This window comes from Oncorhynchus clarkii, unplaced genomic scaffold, assembly GCF_045791955.1.
Source record: "Oncorhynchus clarkii lewisi isolate Uvic-CL-2024 unplaced genomic scaffold, UVic_Ocla_1.0 unplaced_contig_9042_pilon_pilon, whole genome shotgun sequence".
NCBI classification, from domain to species: domain Eukaryota; kingdom Metazoa; phylum Chordata; class Actinopteri; order Salmoniformes; family Salmonidae; genus Oncorhynchus; species Oncorhynchus clarkii.
Genome location: NW_027258625.1, coordinates 44,683 through 60,882, shown reverse-complemented (window position 1 = coordinate 60,882; position 16,200 = coordinate 44,683). Strand labels below are relative to the sequence as shown.

Below are 16,200 nucleotides of genomic sequence, written 5' to 3'. Positions count from 1 at the left end.
TGGTACGGCTACTCAACGTATATCAGTAGGCTTTTAAGCACAGTAGTTGAAGAGATGAATAGAAAATAACTGAAATGATGGAATATTAATTATATGAACAGTTTCCCCCATGTCCTGAACCTCATGTACTCCTGGGTTCACACTATACCCCTCTAGTCCTGAACCTCATGTACTCCTGGGTTCACACTATACCCCTCTAGTCCTGAACCTCATGTACTCCTGGGTTCACACCATACCCCTCTAGTCCTGGACCTCATGTACCCCTGGGTTCACACCATACCCCTCTAGTCCTGGACCTCCTGTACCCCTGGGTTCACACCATACCCCTCTAGTCCTGGACCTCCTGTACCCCTGGGTTCACACCATACCCCTCTAGTCCTGGACCTCCTGTACCCCTGGGTTCACCATACCCCTCTAGTCCTGGACCTCCTGTACCCCTGGGTTCACACCATACCCCTCTAGTCCTGGACCTCCTGTACCCCTGGGTTCACACCATACCCCTCTAGTCCTGGACCTCATGTACCCCTGGGTTCACACCATACCCCTCTAGTCCTGGACCTCATGTACCCCTGGGTTCACCATACCCCTCTAGTCCTGGACCTCATGTACCCCTGGGTTCACCCCCCCCCCCCCCCCAGAAACATTACATCTGCTTCTATAGAACTATTAAATCAACTGTTAGCCATATGGACTGACCTTAATGTGAAGGTGCCTTGAGTGTATTAGAGATGTCTTGGAAACCACATATTGTTCTGGCATATGGGCAGAGCAGGGAGCAGAGCAGGGTGCAGAGCAGGGGGCAGAGCAGGGAGCAGAGCAGGGGGCAGAGCAGGGGGCAGAGCAGGGGGCAACAGAGGATGTGATCTAGAACATTTCTTGAGAACATTGAATGTAATTTCAGCAAGTGCCAACTCAAGAGGCGTATGTTGTTACAACTCTCCTAAACACAATATGACCTTCTGGTTAAACATTTAAACATACCTCAGGATCCAGGGTTGGAGAAACTGTCATTCTATTAGTCAATACAACCAATAGGTCTAAACACAGTCACATCCACAATTCATGTTTGAAGGGTAATGTTTCACCAACAAGCATTTGTCATTTTTATTTCAAAATTGAACAATGTTTCCTTGTATTTATGTACTGCTATAAAGTAACAAGAACGTACACAGAACCCCAACAAAAATACAAATAAAATAAAAAAACTGAAAAAGTTGGATGCATCAGTCCTTCTGGGAGATAGGTAGGTAGAGGAAGGAAGGATTCCTGTGATGGGGGTCTGTTCTAGGGGTGAACAGGCGGGGAGAAGGGCCCTGTCCAGAAGAACATCCTGGCACCTACACCTTAGACCCTTGTCTGAGAGGATTCCTGTGATGGGGGTCTGTTCTAGGGGTGAACAGGCGGGGGGGAAGGGCCCTGTCCAGAAGAACATCCTTGCACCTACACCTTAGACCCTTGTCTGAGAGGATTCCTGTGATGGGGGTCTGTTCTAGGGGTGAACAGGCTGGGAGAAGGGCCCTGTCCAGAAGAACATCCTGGCACCTACACCTTAGACCCTTGTCTGAGAGGATTCCTGTGATGGGTGTCTGTTCTAGGGGTGAACAGGCGGGGGGAAGGGCCCTGTCCAGAAGAACATCCTTGCACCTACACCTTAGACCCTTGTCTGAGAGGATTCCTGTGATGGGGGTCTGTTCTAGGGGTGAACAGGCTGGGAGAAGGGCCCTGTCCAGAAGAACATCCTGGCACCTACACCTTAGACCCTTGTCTGAGAGGATTCCTGTGATGGTGTCTGTTCTAGGGGTGAACAGGCTGGGGGAAGGGCCCTGTCCAGAAGAACATTCTGGCACCTACACCTTAGACCCTTGTCTGAGAGGATCTGACTGGTGTAAGCAATATGGCCAAAACTCTACCTAGACTATCAGAGGGCAAGGTACTATCATCATACTGCATAAACCTATCAAATAAATCTTCTCTGATCTCTACAAGTGTCTAGAGGTTAGGGGGTTGTTCTGGTTAGGGCCATGGAGGAGACCAGAGGGAGGAGGCCTGTCTAGGTGAGGCTAAACCAGGGGGAGGAGGCCTGTCTAGGTGAGGCTAAACCAAGGGAAGGAGGCCTGTCTAGGTGAGGCTAAACCAAGGGAAGGAGGCCTGTCTAGGTGAGGCTAAACCAGGGGGAGGAGGCCTGTCTAGGTGATGCTAAACCAAGGGGAGGAGGCCTGTCTAGGTGATGCTAAACCAAGGGGAGGAGGCCTGTCTAAGTGATGCTAAACCAAGGGGGGGGGGGGGGGGGGGGGGGGGGGGGGGGCGCCTGTCTAGGTGAGGCTAAACCAAGGGGAGGAGGCCTGTCTAGGTGAGGATATCGTGGGCCTGCTGTTCCACCAACACAGCCATGTTTTTCACATCCCCACACCAGAGGTCCAACCGGTCCTTCATGCCCTTGATCTGAACAGGGACAAGGAAGAGAGTCAGGGTCAAAGGTTAACATTCACAAGCTTTTCCATATGTCGAGGATGATTTCTATAGCTCAAAGCCAACTTATTTTAACCACAACTAGGATTGGTCTCAATGTCTTGCGTTACAGAGGACATTATAGTAAAACAGAATATTCCCCTGTTTCTGGTCCAAACCAGGAGTCGTGTCCAGCCCCTGAGAACCGGTGCTTCTCATTGATCGATCATTATTCCTGGGCCCGTGAATATGAATATGTTAAGGAGAATGCATGTACCTGCTGCAGGTCCAGTACTCGGGGCTGCACCCAGGTCATCTGAACCTTCTGGTCCACCTCGTCAATGTTTCCTTTGATCAGACCCACAGACAGAGCTTTCATCACTAGCAGCTCCACCTGCAGGGGACAACCAAGAATCACAACCAGACCAAGTCAGGTTCAAACCGTTTACAATCAACTCTCCAGATAAACCCCAGTGGTCACCAACCCTGGTCTCCAGATAAACCCCAACCCTGGTCTCCAGATAAACCCCAACCCTGGTCTCCAGATAAACCCCAACCCTGGTCTCCAGATAAACCCCAACCCTGGTCTCCAGATAAACCCCAACCCTGGTCCCCAGATAAACCCCAACCCTGGTCTCCAGATAAACCCCAGTGGTCACCAACCCTGGTCTCCAGATAAACCCCAACCCTGGTCTCCTGATAAACCCCAACCCTGGTCCCCAGATAAACCCCAACCCTGGTCTCCAGATAAACCCCAGTGGTAACCAACCCTGGTCTCCAGATAAACCCCAGTTGTCACCAACCCTGGTCCCCAGATAAACCCCAACCCTGGTCCCCAGATAAACCCCAGTTGTCACCAACCCTGGTCTCCAGATAAACCCCAGTTGTCACCAACCCTGGTCCCCAGATAAACCCCAGTGGTCACCAACCCTGGTCTCCAGATAAACCCCAACCCTGGTCTCCAGATAAACCCCAACCCTGGTCTCCAGATAAACCCCAGTTGTCACCAACCCTGGTCTCCAGATAAACCCCAGTGGTCACCAACCCTGGTCCCCAGATAAACCCCAGTGGTCACCAACCCTGGTCCCCAGATAAACCCCAACCCTGGTCTCCAGATAAACCCCAGTTGTCACCAACCCTGGTCCCCAGATAAACCCCAGTTGTCACCAACCCTGGTCTCCAGATAAACCCCAACCCTGGTCTCCAGATAAACCCCAACCCTGGTCTCCAGATAAACCCCAGTTGTCACCAACCCTGGTCTCCAGATAAACCCCAGTTGTCACCAACCCTGGTCTCCAGATAAACCCCAACCCTGGTCTCCAGATAAACCCCAGTTGTCACCAACCCTGGTCCCCAGATAAACCCCAGTTGTCACCAACCCTGGTCCCCAGATAAACCCCAGTTGTCACCAACCCTGGTCCCCAGATAAACCCCAGTTGTCACCAACCCTGGTCTCCAGATAAACCCCAGTGGTCACCAACCCTGGTCTCCAGATAAACCCCAACCCTGGTCTCCAGATAAACCCCAACCCTGGTCTCCAGATAAACCCCAACCCTGGTCTCCAGATAAACCCCAACCCTGGTCTCCAGATAAACCCCAACCCTGGTCTCCAGATAAACCCCAACCCTGGTCTCCAGATAAACCCCAGTTGTCACCAACCCTGGTCCCCAGATAAACCCCAGTTGTCACCAACCCTGGTCTCCAGATGAACCCCAGTTGTCACCAACCCTGGTCTCCAGATAAACCCCAACCCTGATCGCCAGATAAACCCCAGTTGTCACCAACCCTGGTCCCCAGATAAACCCCAGTTGTCACCAACCCTGGTCCCCAGATAAACCCCAGTTGTCACCAACCCTGGTCTCCAGATAAACCCCAACCCTGGTCTCCAGATAAACTCCAACCCTGGTCTCCAGATAAACTCCAACCCTGGTCTCCAGATAAACCCCAGTGGTCACCAACCCTGGTCCCCAGATAAACCCCAGTTGTCACCAACCCTGGTCTCCAGATAAACCCCAACCCTGGTCTCCAGATAAACCCCAGTGGTCACCAACCCTGGTCTCCAGATAAACCCCAACCCTGGTCTCCAGATAAACCCCAACCCTGGTCTCCAGATAAACCCCAACCCTGGTCTCCAGATAAACCCCAACCCTGGTCTCCAGATAAACCCCAGTTGTCACCAACCCTGGTCTCCAGATAAACCCCAGTTGTCACCAACCCTGGTCTCCAGATAAACCCCAGTTGTCACCAACCCTGGTCTCCAGATAAACCCCAACCCTGGTCTCCAGATAAACCCCAGTTGTCACCAACCCTGGTCCCCAGATAAACCCCAGTTGTCACCAACCCTGGTCCCCAGATAAACCCCAGTTGTCACCAACCATGGTCTCCAGATAAACCCCAACCCTGGTCTCCAGATAAACCCCAGTTGTCACCAACCCTGGTCTCCAGATAAACCCCAACCCTGGTCTCCAGATAAACCCCAACCCTGGTCTCCAGATAAACCCCAGTTGTCACCAACCCTGGTCCCCAGATAAACCCCAGTTGTCACCAACCCTGGTCCCCAGATAAACCCCAGTTGTCACCAACCCTGGTCCCCAGATAAACCCCAGTTGTCACCAACCCTGGTCTCCAGATAAACCCCAGTTGTCACCAACCCTGGTCTCCAGATAAACCCCAGTTGTCACCAACCCTGGTCTCCAGATAAACCCCAGTTGTCACCGACCCTGGTCTCCAGATAAACCCCAGTTGTCACCAACCCTGGTCTCCAGATAAACCCCAGTTGTCACCAACCCTGGTCCCCAGATAAACCCCAGTTGTCACCAACCCTGGTCCCCAGATAAACCCCAGTTGTCACCAACCCTGGTCCCCAGATAAACCCCAGTTGTCACCAACCCTGGTCCCCAGATAAACCCCAGTTGTCACCAACCCCGGAGGTGGAGCCACAGGATGTGCAGGCCTATAGTTCCAGACAGTAAAGCACCGACTCAACTAAATGTTATTTTAATTGGGTGTTATTGTGCTGGGAAATCGCCTGTGGACCAGGTGACCACGGATACAGACCTATGATCATAGGAAGCCTCCAGATATGAATGATTTGTCATAAGTGACATACGATTGGTGAATTGATGACCAACTGACCTCGTTCACGGGGATCTTGGCACTCTGTCCAATCTCATGGAAGGTCAGCTGTCTGTTGTTGGCGGGACGAGTGAACGTCATCTAGACGGAGGAGAGAAGAAGAAGAGGTAGACCTGTTAGGGCTGTTTGAGAGCATCATTTACATGTATCCTCGTCATTAAGCAGGCGCTGTGACCCAGAGAGACTGACCAATCAGTGCATCCAACAGTAAGCTGGTAAAAATCAGGTGTTGGAAGCTAATTTATTTTCCAATCGTTTCATTCTGAACCATTAAAAAAAAATGTGACTCAGGATGTAATAAATGTATCACTAGCCACTTTAAACTATGCCACTTTATATAATGTTTACATAGCCTACATTACTCATCTCATATGTATATACTGTACTCTATACCATCTACTGCATCTTGCCTATGCCGTTCGGGCCATCGCTCATTCATATATTTTTATGTACATATTGTTAATCATTCCTTTACACTTGTGTGTATAAGGTTGTTGTTGTTGTGAATGGTCGGAACTAGAAGCACAAGCATTTCGCTACACTCGCATTAACATCTGCTAACCATGTGTATGTGACAAATAAAATTTGATAACTATGGTATCATTAACTAGCATTGAAAAATTGAAGCTGTTCTTCTGTTATCATGCCTATACCATCAGTAGGCTACAGTAGCCTATGCTTCAGAGGGGGGAGGGGCTACAGTAGCCTATGCTTCAGAGGGGGGAGGGGCTACAGTAGCCTATGCTTCAGAGGGGGGAGGCTACAGTAGCCCACACACTCACACACTGGCAAAGATCTGACAGGCAGACACTGGAAGAAGTTTCTGAGTGACAGAGGGAGGGCTTCAGAAGGAGGGGGAGGGGCAGGCAGACACTGAGGGAGGACAGAGGGAGGGCTTCAGAATGAGGGGGAGGGGCAGGCAGACACCGAGGGAGGACAGAGGGAGGGCTTCTGAAGGAGGGGGAGGGGCAGGCAGACACTGGAAGAAGTTTCTGAGTGACAGAGGGAGGGCATCAGAAGGAGGGGGAGGGGCAGGCAGACACTGAGGGAGGACAGAGGGAGGGCTTCAGAAGGAGGGGGAGGGGCAGGCAGACACCGAGGGAGGACAGAGGGAGGGCTTCTGAAGGAGGGGGAGGGGCAGGCAGACACTGGAAGAAGTTTCTGAGTGACAGAGGGAGGGCTTCGGAAGGAGGGGGAGGGGCAGGCAGACACTGAGGGAGGACAGAGGGAGGGCTTCAGAAGGAGGGGGAGGGGCAGGCAGACACTGGAAGAAGTTTCTGAGTGACAGAGGGAGGGCTTCGGAAGGAGGGGGAGGGGCAGGCAGACACTGAGGGAGGACAGGGGGAGGGCTTCAGAAGGAGGGGGAGGGGCAGGCAGACACTGGAAGAAGTTTCTGAGTGACAGAGGGAGGGCTTCGGAAGGAGGGGGAGGGGCAGGCAGACACTGAAAGAAGTTTCTGAGTGACAGAGGGAGGGCTTTGCATAACCACTTTGTTGTGTTTTTTTTGTGGGACTAGAAAAAAATACCCGAAATGTAAAGTTATTAATCGGTTCCCAGGCTTTCAAAATAACTGTTCTGGAACAGCATAGATCACTTTCGTTCCCGGTTCAGATTCTGTTCCTCTAAAAATATGACATTTCTCAGTTCCTACCCTTGGGTAAAACACATTCATTGTGAAAAGTAAAACCTGTATCCAAACGTCAGTTCTCCTGCACTATAAAACATTCAATTAGAGAGAGCATTAGTTCTGCCGTGTAGAGAAGAAGAAGAGAGAGAAAGGAGAACCCACCTCCATCACACACAGCAGCTGAATCTTCTGCATCAGTTTGGCTTCGTTGGCTGCCAGGTCAGGCTGCAACACAGACACACGTTGAAATGAGCAGTGTTTGTTGGTTAAATGACAGGTGATTTCTAATCTTCTGTGATTATTGTAACATTATTAACTTGCATTATCATTTTTAAAAAAATGGGCCTCCAATCATAGCACCTCAACAAAACCCCATGTCCATGCGAATAAACAATAACACATTCTGGAACGAGACAACGGGAGCGACAATAGTTTTCAATCTTTATTTCTTGCAGCGATAGTTTCCATAGAGTACATTCAACCCGGCTGTTGTAGGCCGTACTATAGCCAGTTGTGCTGGTTACCTGCGCTCCCCAGGCAGACTTGTAGGCCTGGAACTTCTCCACGTTGCCTCCGTTGAAGGAGTACAATGTGTCTATCAGCCACTGCTTGTCTGTGCTCCTTAGGGACTCCAGTACTGGGTGCATCAGCTAAAAACACAAGCAGAGACAGGCTGTCAAACAAAGGCTGTCAAAGCCATCTGGTGCTTTGAAGGTAAAACTTGAGCCCAAACTTTTGTGGCTGTAGCTCAGCCAAATCTAGCTTTAAAATGGCTGCTTGATGCTTATTATCAGACAGACTAATATCTCACCAAATGGGAGGATACCTCAAAAACACAACTATCACAAGGGTGGTGATGGGTAATTACCAGCTCTCCGAAGTTGTAAACTCCTTCTCCTAAGAGTCCAGCCAGACCCAGTGTGAAAGCCCTCTCCTGCTTCTCTGTCTCTGATGGATATAAAGATATCAGTTATGACAGCTAGTGAGTACTAGCACACAAAAAACTAATAACGCCTTCAAACAATTGTAAAAAAAAAAAATAATAATTCTAATGATGCTTTTGTGATTTTACCAACATTAAATTCTGCTGTATGATTTCAGTGCAACATACTGCCTCTGTACATTGTAAACAGATGTTACCTGGCAGGTCTTTGATGTCGACACAGCCGAGGTAGCGCAGAGCGTCCTTGTAGTAAGAGGCGTGGTTCCCCACGATGCGGTAGTATTTGCTGGACAGGTCGTAGAATCGCCCGTGGACTGACGTCACACCCGGCAAGTTATTCAGCGTCTCCTCCACCTCCTCAATTAATATCTGCAGGACGGAAGGCAGGGTAGACTAGTGGCTAGAGCGGTGGACTGGCAGGGTTCGCATACAGATACATTGGATTGAAATGTACATACATGTACATCTGGCTTCAGTAAGCTATTGTATGCTTTTGATTGTTTTGATTACTGCCGTCTTGGGACAGGTCTCCATTGAGATGTTTGTTTTCCAGGTTTTTTACCTACAAGTTACTGTATGCCCAGACAGTGTGTTACCTTTGTGGCTGGAAGGTCATTTATCTCCAGTTTAAGGGCTCCAATAGATGTCTTGCACAGAATGACCGACTCATCGTTGCTCTTCACCTTCTCCTTAGTCTTCTCAAGGAAAGTGATAGCATCTTTAGGATCTGAAAAGGAGAACTTGGTTGAGCTGGTTGAAATCGCACGCGTGGATCTGAGTGGATTCAAGTTCAATTACTTAGCATCAGCGAAAAAGGTGATAGGACTACAGACTGCATGTCCCGACTGTGTTCTTACCTGTCATCTGTCTGGCAACATACAGGATTATCTCCACCAGAGACAGGGGGTTGATTCTAGAAACGACAGAGAGATAGAGAAAGAAAAGGTTACAACTGAACACTCAGAGATTAGACTACTAAACAGTGTTGTAATTCTAGCTACTATTCCAATTGTCAGAGAAGCAGTTATTACTGTAGGTTGGTGTTGGTCCTACCTGTGGTCAAAGTCACTGAGGAAGTTATCGTACAGTTGTATGAGGCCATCTCCTGTGGCAAAGCAAGGGTCTTTTACAAAGTCTGTGAGCTTTAGGGTCAACTGATGCCACAACCTGTCAATGGAAAGACGAGGTATGGTTAGGTACTAGAAGGGGGTATCTCTCCCCCTTATAATTTGGGATCAAATATGCTCTGAAAGCAAACATGTTGACATGAGTACCCTGATATCGGGGAATTTGTGCCATTCTGAAAAAATTGTTAGATGAATAATGATGAATGATGAATAAGAAACAATCCTGCACTGAATGGGGTTAGTGGCAGCTGGTCGGATATATTTTACCTTTATTTAACTAGGCAAGTCAGTTAAGAACAAAATCTCATTTTCAATGACAGCCTAGGAACAGTGGTAACTGCCTGTTCAGGGACAGAACGACTGATGTTTACCTTGTCAGTTTGGGAATTCGATATTTTCTGTTAACTTACTAGTCCAACTCTCTGGCCACTAGTCTACCTGCCGCCTGATGAAGGGAAGACGGAGACTATGAATACCTATGGCCTTGCAAGATTGCAAAAGTCTCTAAACGCAAAAAAAAAAAAACTAACGTTAACTAACTAGCTATCCTCCCTGTCTACTGAAGCATTTTAGCAACCGTTAACCGCATAGCATCAAGGAAGATTGTGGACATGACGACTATCATAACATTTTATTTTCGGTAACGTTAGTCACATGTTACGAATAAAATATATTTCATGTTTTATTCCACTCTACACAATTCACAGTTGGTGGATTGTTTGTGTGTCATTCACTGATGGTTGGTGTTTAGCTAGCTACTGTAGCATTAGTAGGCTAACTCCATGACTCAGCGCATGAATGACATACAAAAACTAGCTAACGTAGACAAGACGCTTTCCTTACTTTTTGTTGTAAAACTCCTCCAGTGTGTGCCATTCCGATGCCATCTCCGGAGTCGAACTGATGCTCTGTTGCGTTTTGAGGTACCCGGTAACATCTTTCATTGTCGCGGTAGGTTTAGATTTTAGATACCGAATAAGAAACGCGTTGACAACTTGTATCTATAATTGCTAGCTAGCTAACTGAACAGCTAGCACCACAAGCAAAGAGCAGACGCAAAGACTCATGGGAGCTGAGCTGACACAGGAACATCTACCGTAATGTTTCTAATAAATACGCGTTTACGTGTTTTACGTGTTTTTTTATTACCCCATATATGTATATATATATATATTAGAGATGTAATCACGATAAGTGGTTTAATTACTCGATATTAGTGAACCAAACTGATATTTACAATTTATAAAATAATGACAGTGAGCACGTATATTTAAATTGTTTATTCTAAACTGTATTATATAATTTTACATATTTTACGGTATACGAGTTCAAAGGTAACCAGAGCAACAACAGACTAATGCAGTGGCTCACATTTGTTTTGAGCGAATGTTGTGCATTATGAAATGTAGCTAAAGCTTAGGAGAGTTATGCTATTGAAATGGTTCTTCTTGTGTAAAAACATGCGCTTCAACTGCCTGCTTCCAAAATGAAGATGCGGCTCTAGAGAAGGCTACAAATATACTGTGTATTTCTTGCAGCTAGCTATGACTTATTTCATGTCCTCGCCACTGGTCTACAAGGGCAGGTTATATCTGTATCATACTATTACATCGAGTACAGCTAGATTCATCAAACTCAAACGTAAGCAAGAGCCTAAATATCGATTTGAAACGAATTGTAATTTGAAAGCTGCTTTTGAGATTGATGTGAACATTACATAGACCTACGATGATCGATGAGGATAGTAGCTAGTTACTCAGTAACTTCACCACATGCATTACCTTCTCAGATCAACAGCAAAGAACATTATTCCTCGCTCCAAGGCAAAGGGATGTCCACGGTCTACGTCCAAGCCAAGACAAGACAGTCTGGTGGCCTGGGTTTCGAGGACTGTTCTGTAGAGGAGGAGTGGAGGACTCCAAGCAGCAGACGCTAGAGGACCTCACTAAGAACATCAGAGGCGGACAGTACAAGAGGATCATAGTGATGGCAGGGGCTGGGATCAGCACACCTAGTGGTATCCCAGACTTCAGGTGACAAGCGGTATATTTTAAATGCTTGAGGTGCACTTGACTGGTGGGCAAGGTACGGTTTTGCACTTTTGGGATGATTCCATTGGTTGAAGTTCCATCAAATGCAACCTCAAATATTTGGAAAGTGTTTGAGATGTTCAGTCAATCCATGTCAGGAATACAATGAATGCACAGACTTTGTAGGAAACCTTTTTCTCCCTACTTTCCTTGGACAGGTCCCCTGGCAGTGGTCTCTATGACAACCTCCAGCAGTATAATCTTCCTTACGCAGAAGCCATCTTCGAGATCAACTACTTCCATCACAACCCCAACCCTTTCTTTGCCCTGGCCAAAGAGCTGTACCCAGGCAACTACCAACCCAACCTCACACACTATTTCATACGTCTGCTTCATGACAAGGGCCAGCTCCTCAGAATGTACACGCAGAATATCGACGGCCTGGAGAGACGTAAGTGGATCCACTAGTGTGACCATATTGAAAAACAGTTCAGATAATACACACAGGAGCCTGTCATCTCTCTCTCTCTCTCTCTCTCTCTCTCTCACACACGCTGTGTGGCTGCTGCCAACATACTGACTCAACTCCAGACACTTTAATAATGGAAAAATTGATGTAATAAATGTATCACTAGCCACTTTAAACAATGCCACTTCATATAATGTTTACATACCCTACATTACTCATCTCATATGTATATACTGTACTCTATACCATCCACTGCATCTTGCCTATGCCGTTCGGGCCATCGCTCATTCATATATTTTTATGTACAAATTCTTATTCATTCCTTTACACTTGTGTGTATACGGTAGTTGTTGTGAAATTGTTAGGTTAGATTACTCATTGGATATTACTGCATTGTCGGAACTAGAAGCACAAGCATTTCGCTACACTCGCATTAACATCTGCTAACCATGTGTATGTGACAAATAACATTTGATTTGATTTGTTTCACTGCCTCTCTCCCTCTCTGTCTATCTCGCTGTGTTTCACTGTGTGTGTGTGACTCTAGTGGCAGGAATCCCCCCTGAGAAACTGGTGGAGGCACACGGCTCGTTTGCTACTGCTACCTGTACTGTGTGTCTCAGAGACTACAAGGGGGAGGAGCTACGTGTGAGTCGGTTAACTATCACACCATTCTCAGAGCATTTCCCTGTTACAACTGATTCATATTATTGAGAGACTTCAATCCATCTAGCTCCGATACTGTCATTTGTGAAAGTTTCTTAAGTTTGAAAGATAATAGTTTGATGCAGTGGCTTGTTGTTAAAATATATCTAGTTTTGATTTCCTGTATTTCTCCTGTGTGTTTGTCTACTTCTTAGCCTGACATTATGAAGGGGACAATCCCTAAGTGTCCCACTTGTAAGGGTGTGGTGAAGCCTGACATTGTCTTCTTTGGGGAGGAACTACCTCCTCACTACTTCAGCTACCTGAAGGACTTTCCCCTGGCAGACCTCCTCATTATCATGGGTACCTCTCTGGAGGTGAGGAACACTGCTGTCAATGTGTTATTAAGATGTTATACACACGTTATGTGGCTGTTAGTAAGCTGTTATTCACAGTTATAAACATGTTATAAACCAGTTAACACGCTATTCTCCTGTTATTCACCTGTCAATCAGGCAGGACAGGGTTTCACTCAGTCCAGGGTTCCTATAAAAGATATCTCCGGTGTGTGTGTGTGTATATATATATATATTTTTACATTTATTTATTATTATTATTTTTATTTATTTTTTATTTATTTACTGGAGACTTAAAACATGTTGTTCCATGTCAATACACTAGGTGGAGCCCTTTGCCAGTCTGGCCGGAGCTGTGAGGGACTCTGTCCCTCGCCTACTTATCAACAGAGACCTGGTGGGGCCCTTCGCTTGGGGGACCCCGCGACACAATGATGTGGCCCAGCTAGGGGATGTGGTCGGTGGGGTGCAGATGCTGGCTGATGTCCTGGGCTGGAACCACCAGCTGGAGGCTCTCATGGCTGCCAATGCTAAGAAGGTTGGTTCATGGGAAATCATCTGATTTACACACGTGTCACGTACGCATTTAACACAAAAATGCACCTAAACCCTGGGCTCTTTGCATTCACTGATTTTCAGAGCATTCAGAGACTTAATGTATGGACAAAATTACAAATTGTTCCGTTATTTGACTTTAAATAATATTTCTCTCAAAACTGTGATTCCTAAAAAATGTGTCTGGAGATTTGGTCGACTCAGTCAGATTTGTCTGAAATCCTAAATGAATCAGGAATGAGCAGGGACAGCTCTACTACCATAAGGACCCCTTATTCATGTCCTCATTACATGGAGTGCAACAAGGCCACTCATGGTCTGGAAAGTTCTCAAATGTTGATAGAATTAAACAAACAATATTCAAATCACTATGGCCACAACCATAAACTGTCAACTCCATCTCCCTGATAGGATGGGAATTTTGGTTCAAATATGTTTATTTTAAATGAGATTTTAGAGTCATGAAGCACCCGAGGAAAAACTAAATTGCTACTTTGTATACAACTTGAATGAATAAACATTTAAATTTTTTTTCTACTCAGTAAAACAAACTCCTCAGATTTTCATGTAACGTAAATTCTGTCTGAAAAACCTGATAGATTGATGCTTTTATTGGAAAATTTTCAAATGAATTATTTTCTATATTTTACTAAACCTTTGTGTTGAACTTCTATTTTTCAGAGGTAAAAAAAAAAATGTCTGTTTTGAGTGTTTGTTGTCCACTTCATCAGTGACTTGTCAACTCCGTCACAGACGGCTAAACCCCCTTAAGATACGTCGTTCTGAAACATATACTTCAACTATTGAAGTACTTCCTGTCCTAGACCTAAGGGATAATGTTTTGTACATTTTGTTTTATGTTCTGAATATAGAAAAACATATCAACATGCTAATGAAATTAGCCTTTTATATAGCGCTATAAAACAAAACAAAAGGAAGTTTGGAGATTTTAATGTAAGGGACAATCTATGGAAAATAATGAACGACGTGGAAGGTGTGTTCACGGAGTGGAACTGACCTTCCACAGAGTTACATTATTTTCTAAAGAATATATAGAATCTTTAGTTGATTATCCCTTTTATACCAAAGCTATAATTTTAACATATTTGCTGTTAGGAATGTGTTCATTTTCCGGTAGAAATGTGTTCAATATCCACTGAAGTAGCTAGCGAGTTTGCTAGACAGCTTCAGGAGTTGCCATGGTAACCAAACAAGACTTGCTAGTTTAGCGAACCAAACCAGCAGTCCTAGTTTGCCTTTAGGAACATCGAATTCAACAATGGCAATGATGTTTTCAATTGGACGTTTGCTTTCAAAAGCAGCTCAAACATAGAACATGTAAGAATGAACGATAGCCAATGAATTCTATCATGCAAATATACCATGCGTGGGTTATAGGGAAATACTGCACACTCTAGAATGCCCTTCAAGCCAATCAGAAACAAGTATTCAACAATATGGCCAATATACCACAGCTAAGGGCCGTTCTCAGGCACGACACAACGCGGAGCCAGCTAATCAGCATTCAGGGCTCGAAACTGGGTGGTTTGAGCCCTGAAATTCGTATTGGCTGAAAGACCATATACCATAGATATGACAAAACATTTAGTTTTACAGCTCTTATTACGTTGGTAATCCAGTTTATAATAGCAATAAGGCTCTTATTGGGTTTGTGATATAAGGCCAATATACCACGGCTAAGGGCTGTGTCCAAGGCACTCTGCGATGCGTCGTGCCTAAGAACAGCTCTTGAATAATCGAATGTTAGAATTAAACAACCAAGGCATTTAAACACTTGTTTGAACAATAAACGTAGAAATGTAAAGCCGTTTAAGGTGTCTGACAGCGTTCACTATTCATTTGTAATATTTAAGAAAAATATGTGTTAAAAAAAAAAAAAAAAGTTTATTTCCTCATCTTTCAAGAATCCCTGTATTATAGTGCATGCCATTGAGCAGCTGTTTTTATCCAATGTGACTTAGTTCCGTACATCCATGTTACATACGTGTGGTCCTGGGAATGGAGCAGCACTATCCCGGAAGCTGCACTGAGCTACACAGGACCACTTCAAAATATAAACTTCAACCTCCACTATGTGGATCTTCTGTTTTGTTTTGTTTTTAATCTGCAGGCTACAGAGGAGGAGGAATAAAGACGGGTCGGTGTCTTGTAAGATAGCATTCAGAATGCCTCACCGCTGCAGTCCACCTCAGTCCACCTGCCTCATAGCTCAGGACTACAGCAGACTGTCTGCTCAGCAGAGAATCTGTCATTAAAGGAACTCTCTTCAACAGACTTTGATCCACACAACGGCCAATCAGCACAACACAGAGGCAGCAATGGAGGAAGACATTTAGGACAAATAGGCAATGTATTGGGTTGGTTTAATAGATTATAGTTATTCGTTTTCTGTGAAATGTGTAAATATCTTGAGATATTCTTTTATGCTTTAAAAAAATTCTGTCTCATGTACAGTTTTTGCAGTAAATAATTAACATAAAGACCCGTACAGGGCTGGTTTTGTTGTCAATGTCATCGACCAGACCTGTTGACCATGATGTTGCTAATGATCGTGGCACTTTTGAAACCAAATCAGCTCCTCTGTTTTGTCAGTCACGAGAGATTACGCTGCTAATAAAGCTGAACAACAATTGGAACTCTTAGCATGAAGGGTGTGTGTGTGTGTGTATATACACGTGTGTGTGTGTGTGTGTGTGTGTGTGTGTGTATATACAAGTATATATATGTATATATCTGTATATATCTGTATATATATCTGTATATGTGTATGTATGTATATATATATATATGTATGTGTCCATGTGACCACCAGATGGAGCTAAAGTACAGTATTGTGAACTCCGT

General features: G+C 45.6%; 2 protein-coding genes across 3 annotated transcripts; one reads left to right on the top strand and one right to left on the bottom strand.

The window, feature by feature from the left end:
- Positions 1-2,299: 2,299 nt before the first annotated feature.
- Positions 2,300-10,339, bottom strand: LOC139397789 (26S proteasome non-ATPase regulatory subunit 13-like). Its single transcript, XM_071144219.1, has 11 exons — positions 10,124-10,339; positions 9,207-9,320; positions 9,011-9,066; positions 8,750-8,880; positions 8,351-8,522; positions 8,079-8,158; positions 7,735-7,860; positions 7,373-7,435; positions 5,584-5,664; positions 2,726-2,842; positions 2,300-2,442 (listed from the first exon to the last, which is right to left on the bottom strand). Exons 1-11 carry the CDS (start codon positions 10,222-10,224, stop codon positions 2,347-2,349), a joined length of 1,137 nt encoding a protein of 378 aa, XP_071000320.1. The 5' UTR covers positions 10,225-10,339; the 3' UTR covers positions 2,300-2,346.
- A 261-nt stretch (positions 10,340-10,600) lies between these two features.
- Positions 10,601-15,998, top strand: LOC139397790 (NAD-dependent protein deacetylase sirtuin-3-like). Of its 2 annotated transcripts, XR_011631125.1 has the most exons (8): positions 10,606-10,921; positions 11,070-11,313; positions 11,529-11,761; positions 12,327-12,427; positions 12,640-12,801; positions 12,940-12,988; positions 13,106-13,318; positions 15,467-15,995. XR_011631125.1 is itself a non-coding variant. In XM_071144220.1 (7 exons), exons 1-7 carry the CDS (start codon positions 10,825-10,827, stop codon positions 15,485-15,487), a joined length of 1,071 nt encoding a protein of 356 aa, XP_071000321.1. In that variant the 5' UTR covers positions 10,601-10,824; the 3' UTR covers positions 15,488-15,998. The 2 variants fall into 2 exon arrangements, 1 of the variants encoding a protein (XP_071000321.1); XM_071144220.1 differs by lacking the exon at positions 12,940-12,988 and having other exon boundaries at positions 10,601-10,921; positions 15,467-15,998.
- Positions 15,999-16,200: the final 202 nt, after the last annotated feature.

Bases quoted from the DNA above. Each gene is read 5' to 3' on its own strand.
- LOC139397790 (XM_071144220.1), top strand. From the start codon at position 10,825: ATGACTTATTTCATGTCCTCGCCACTGGTCTACAAGGGCAGGTTATAT. The intron at 11,314-11,528 runs GTGACAAGCGGT...TTCCTTGGACAG, and splicing joins AGTGGTATCCCAGACTTCAG to GTCCCCTGGCAGTGGTCTCT. The intron at 12,428-12,639 runs GTGAGTCGGTTA...TCTACTTCTTAG, and splicing joins ACAAGGGGGAGGAGCTACGT to CCTGACATTATGAAGGGGAC.
- LOC139397789 (XM_071144219.1), bottom strand. From the start codon at position 10,224: ATGAAAGATGTTACCGGGTACCTCAAAACGCAACAGAGCATCAGTTCG. The intron at 9,321-10,123 runs GTAAGGAAAGCG...TTCCATTGACAG, and splicing joins GAGGAGTTTTACAACAAAAA to GTTGTGGCATCAGTTGACCC. The intron at 5,665-7,372 runs GTGGGTTCTCCT...TCCTCCGTCTAG, and splicing joins AGCTGCTGTGTGTGATGGAG to ATGACGTTCACTCGTCCCGC.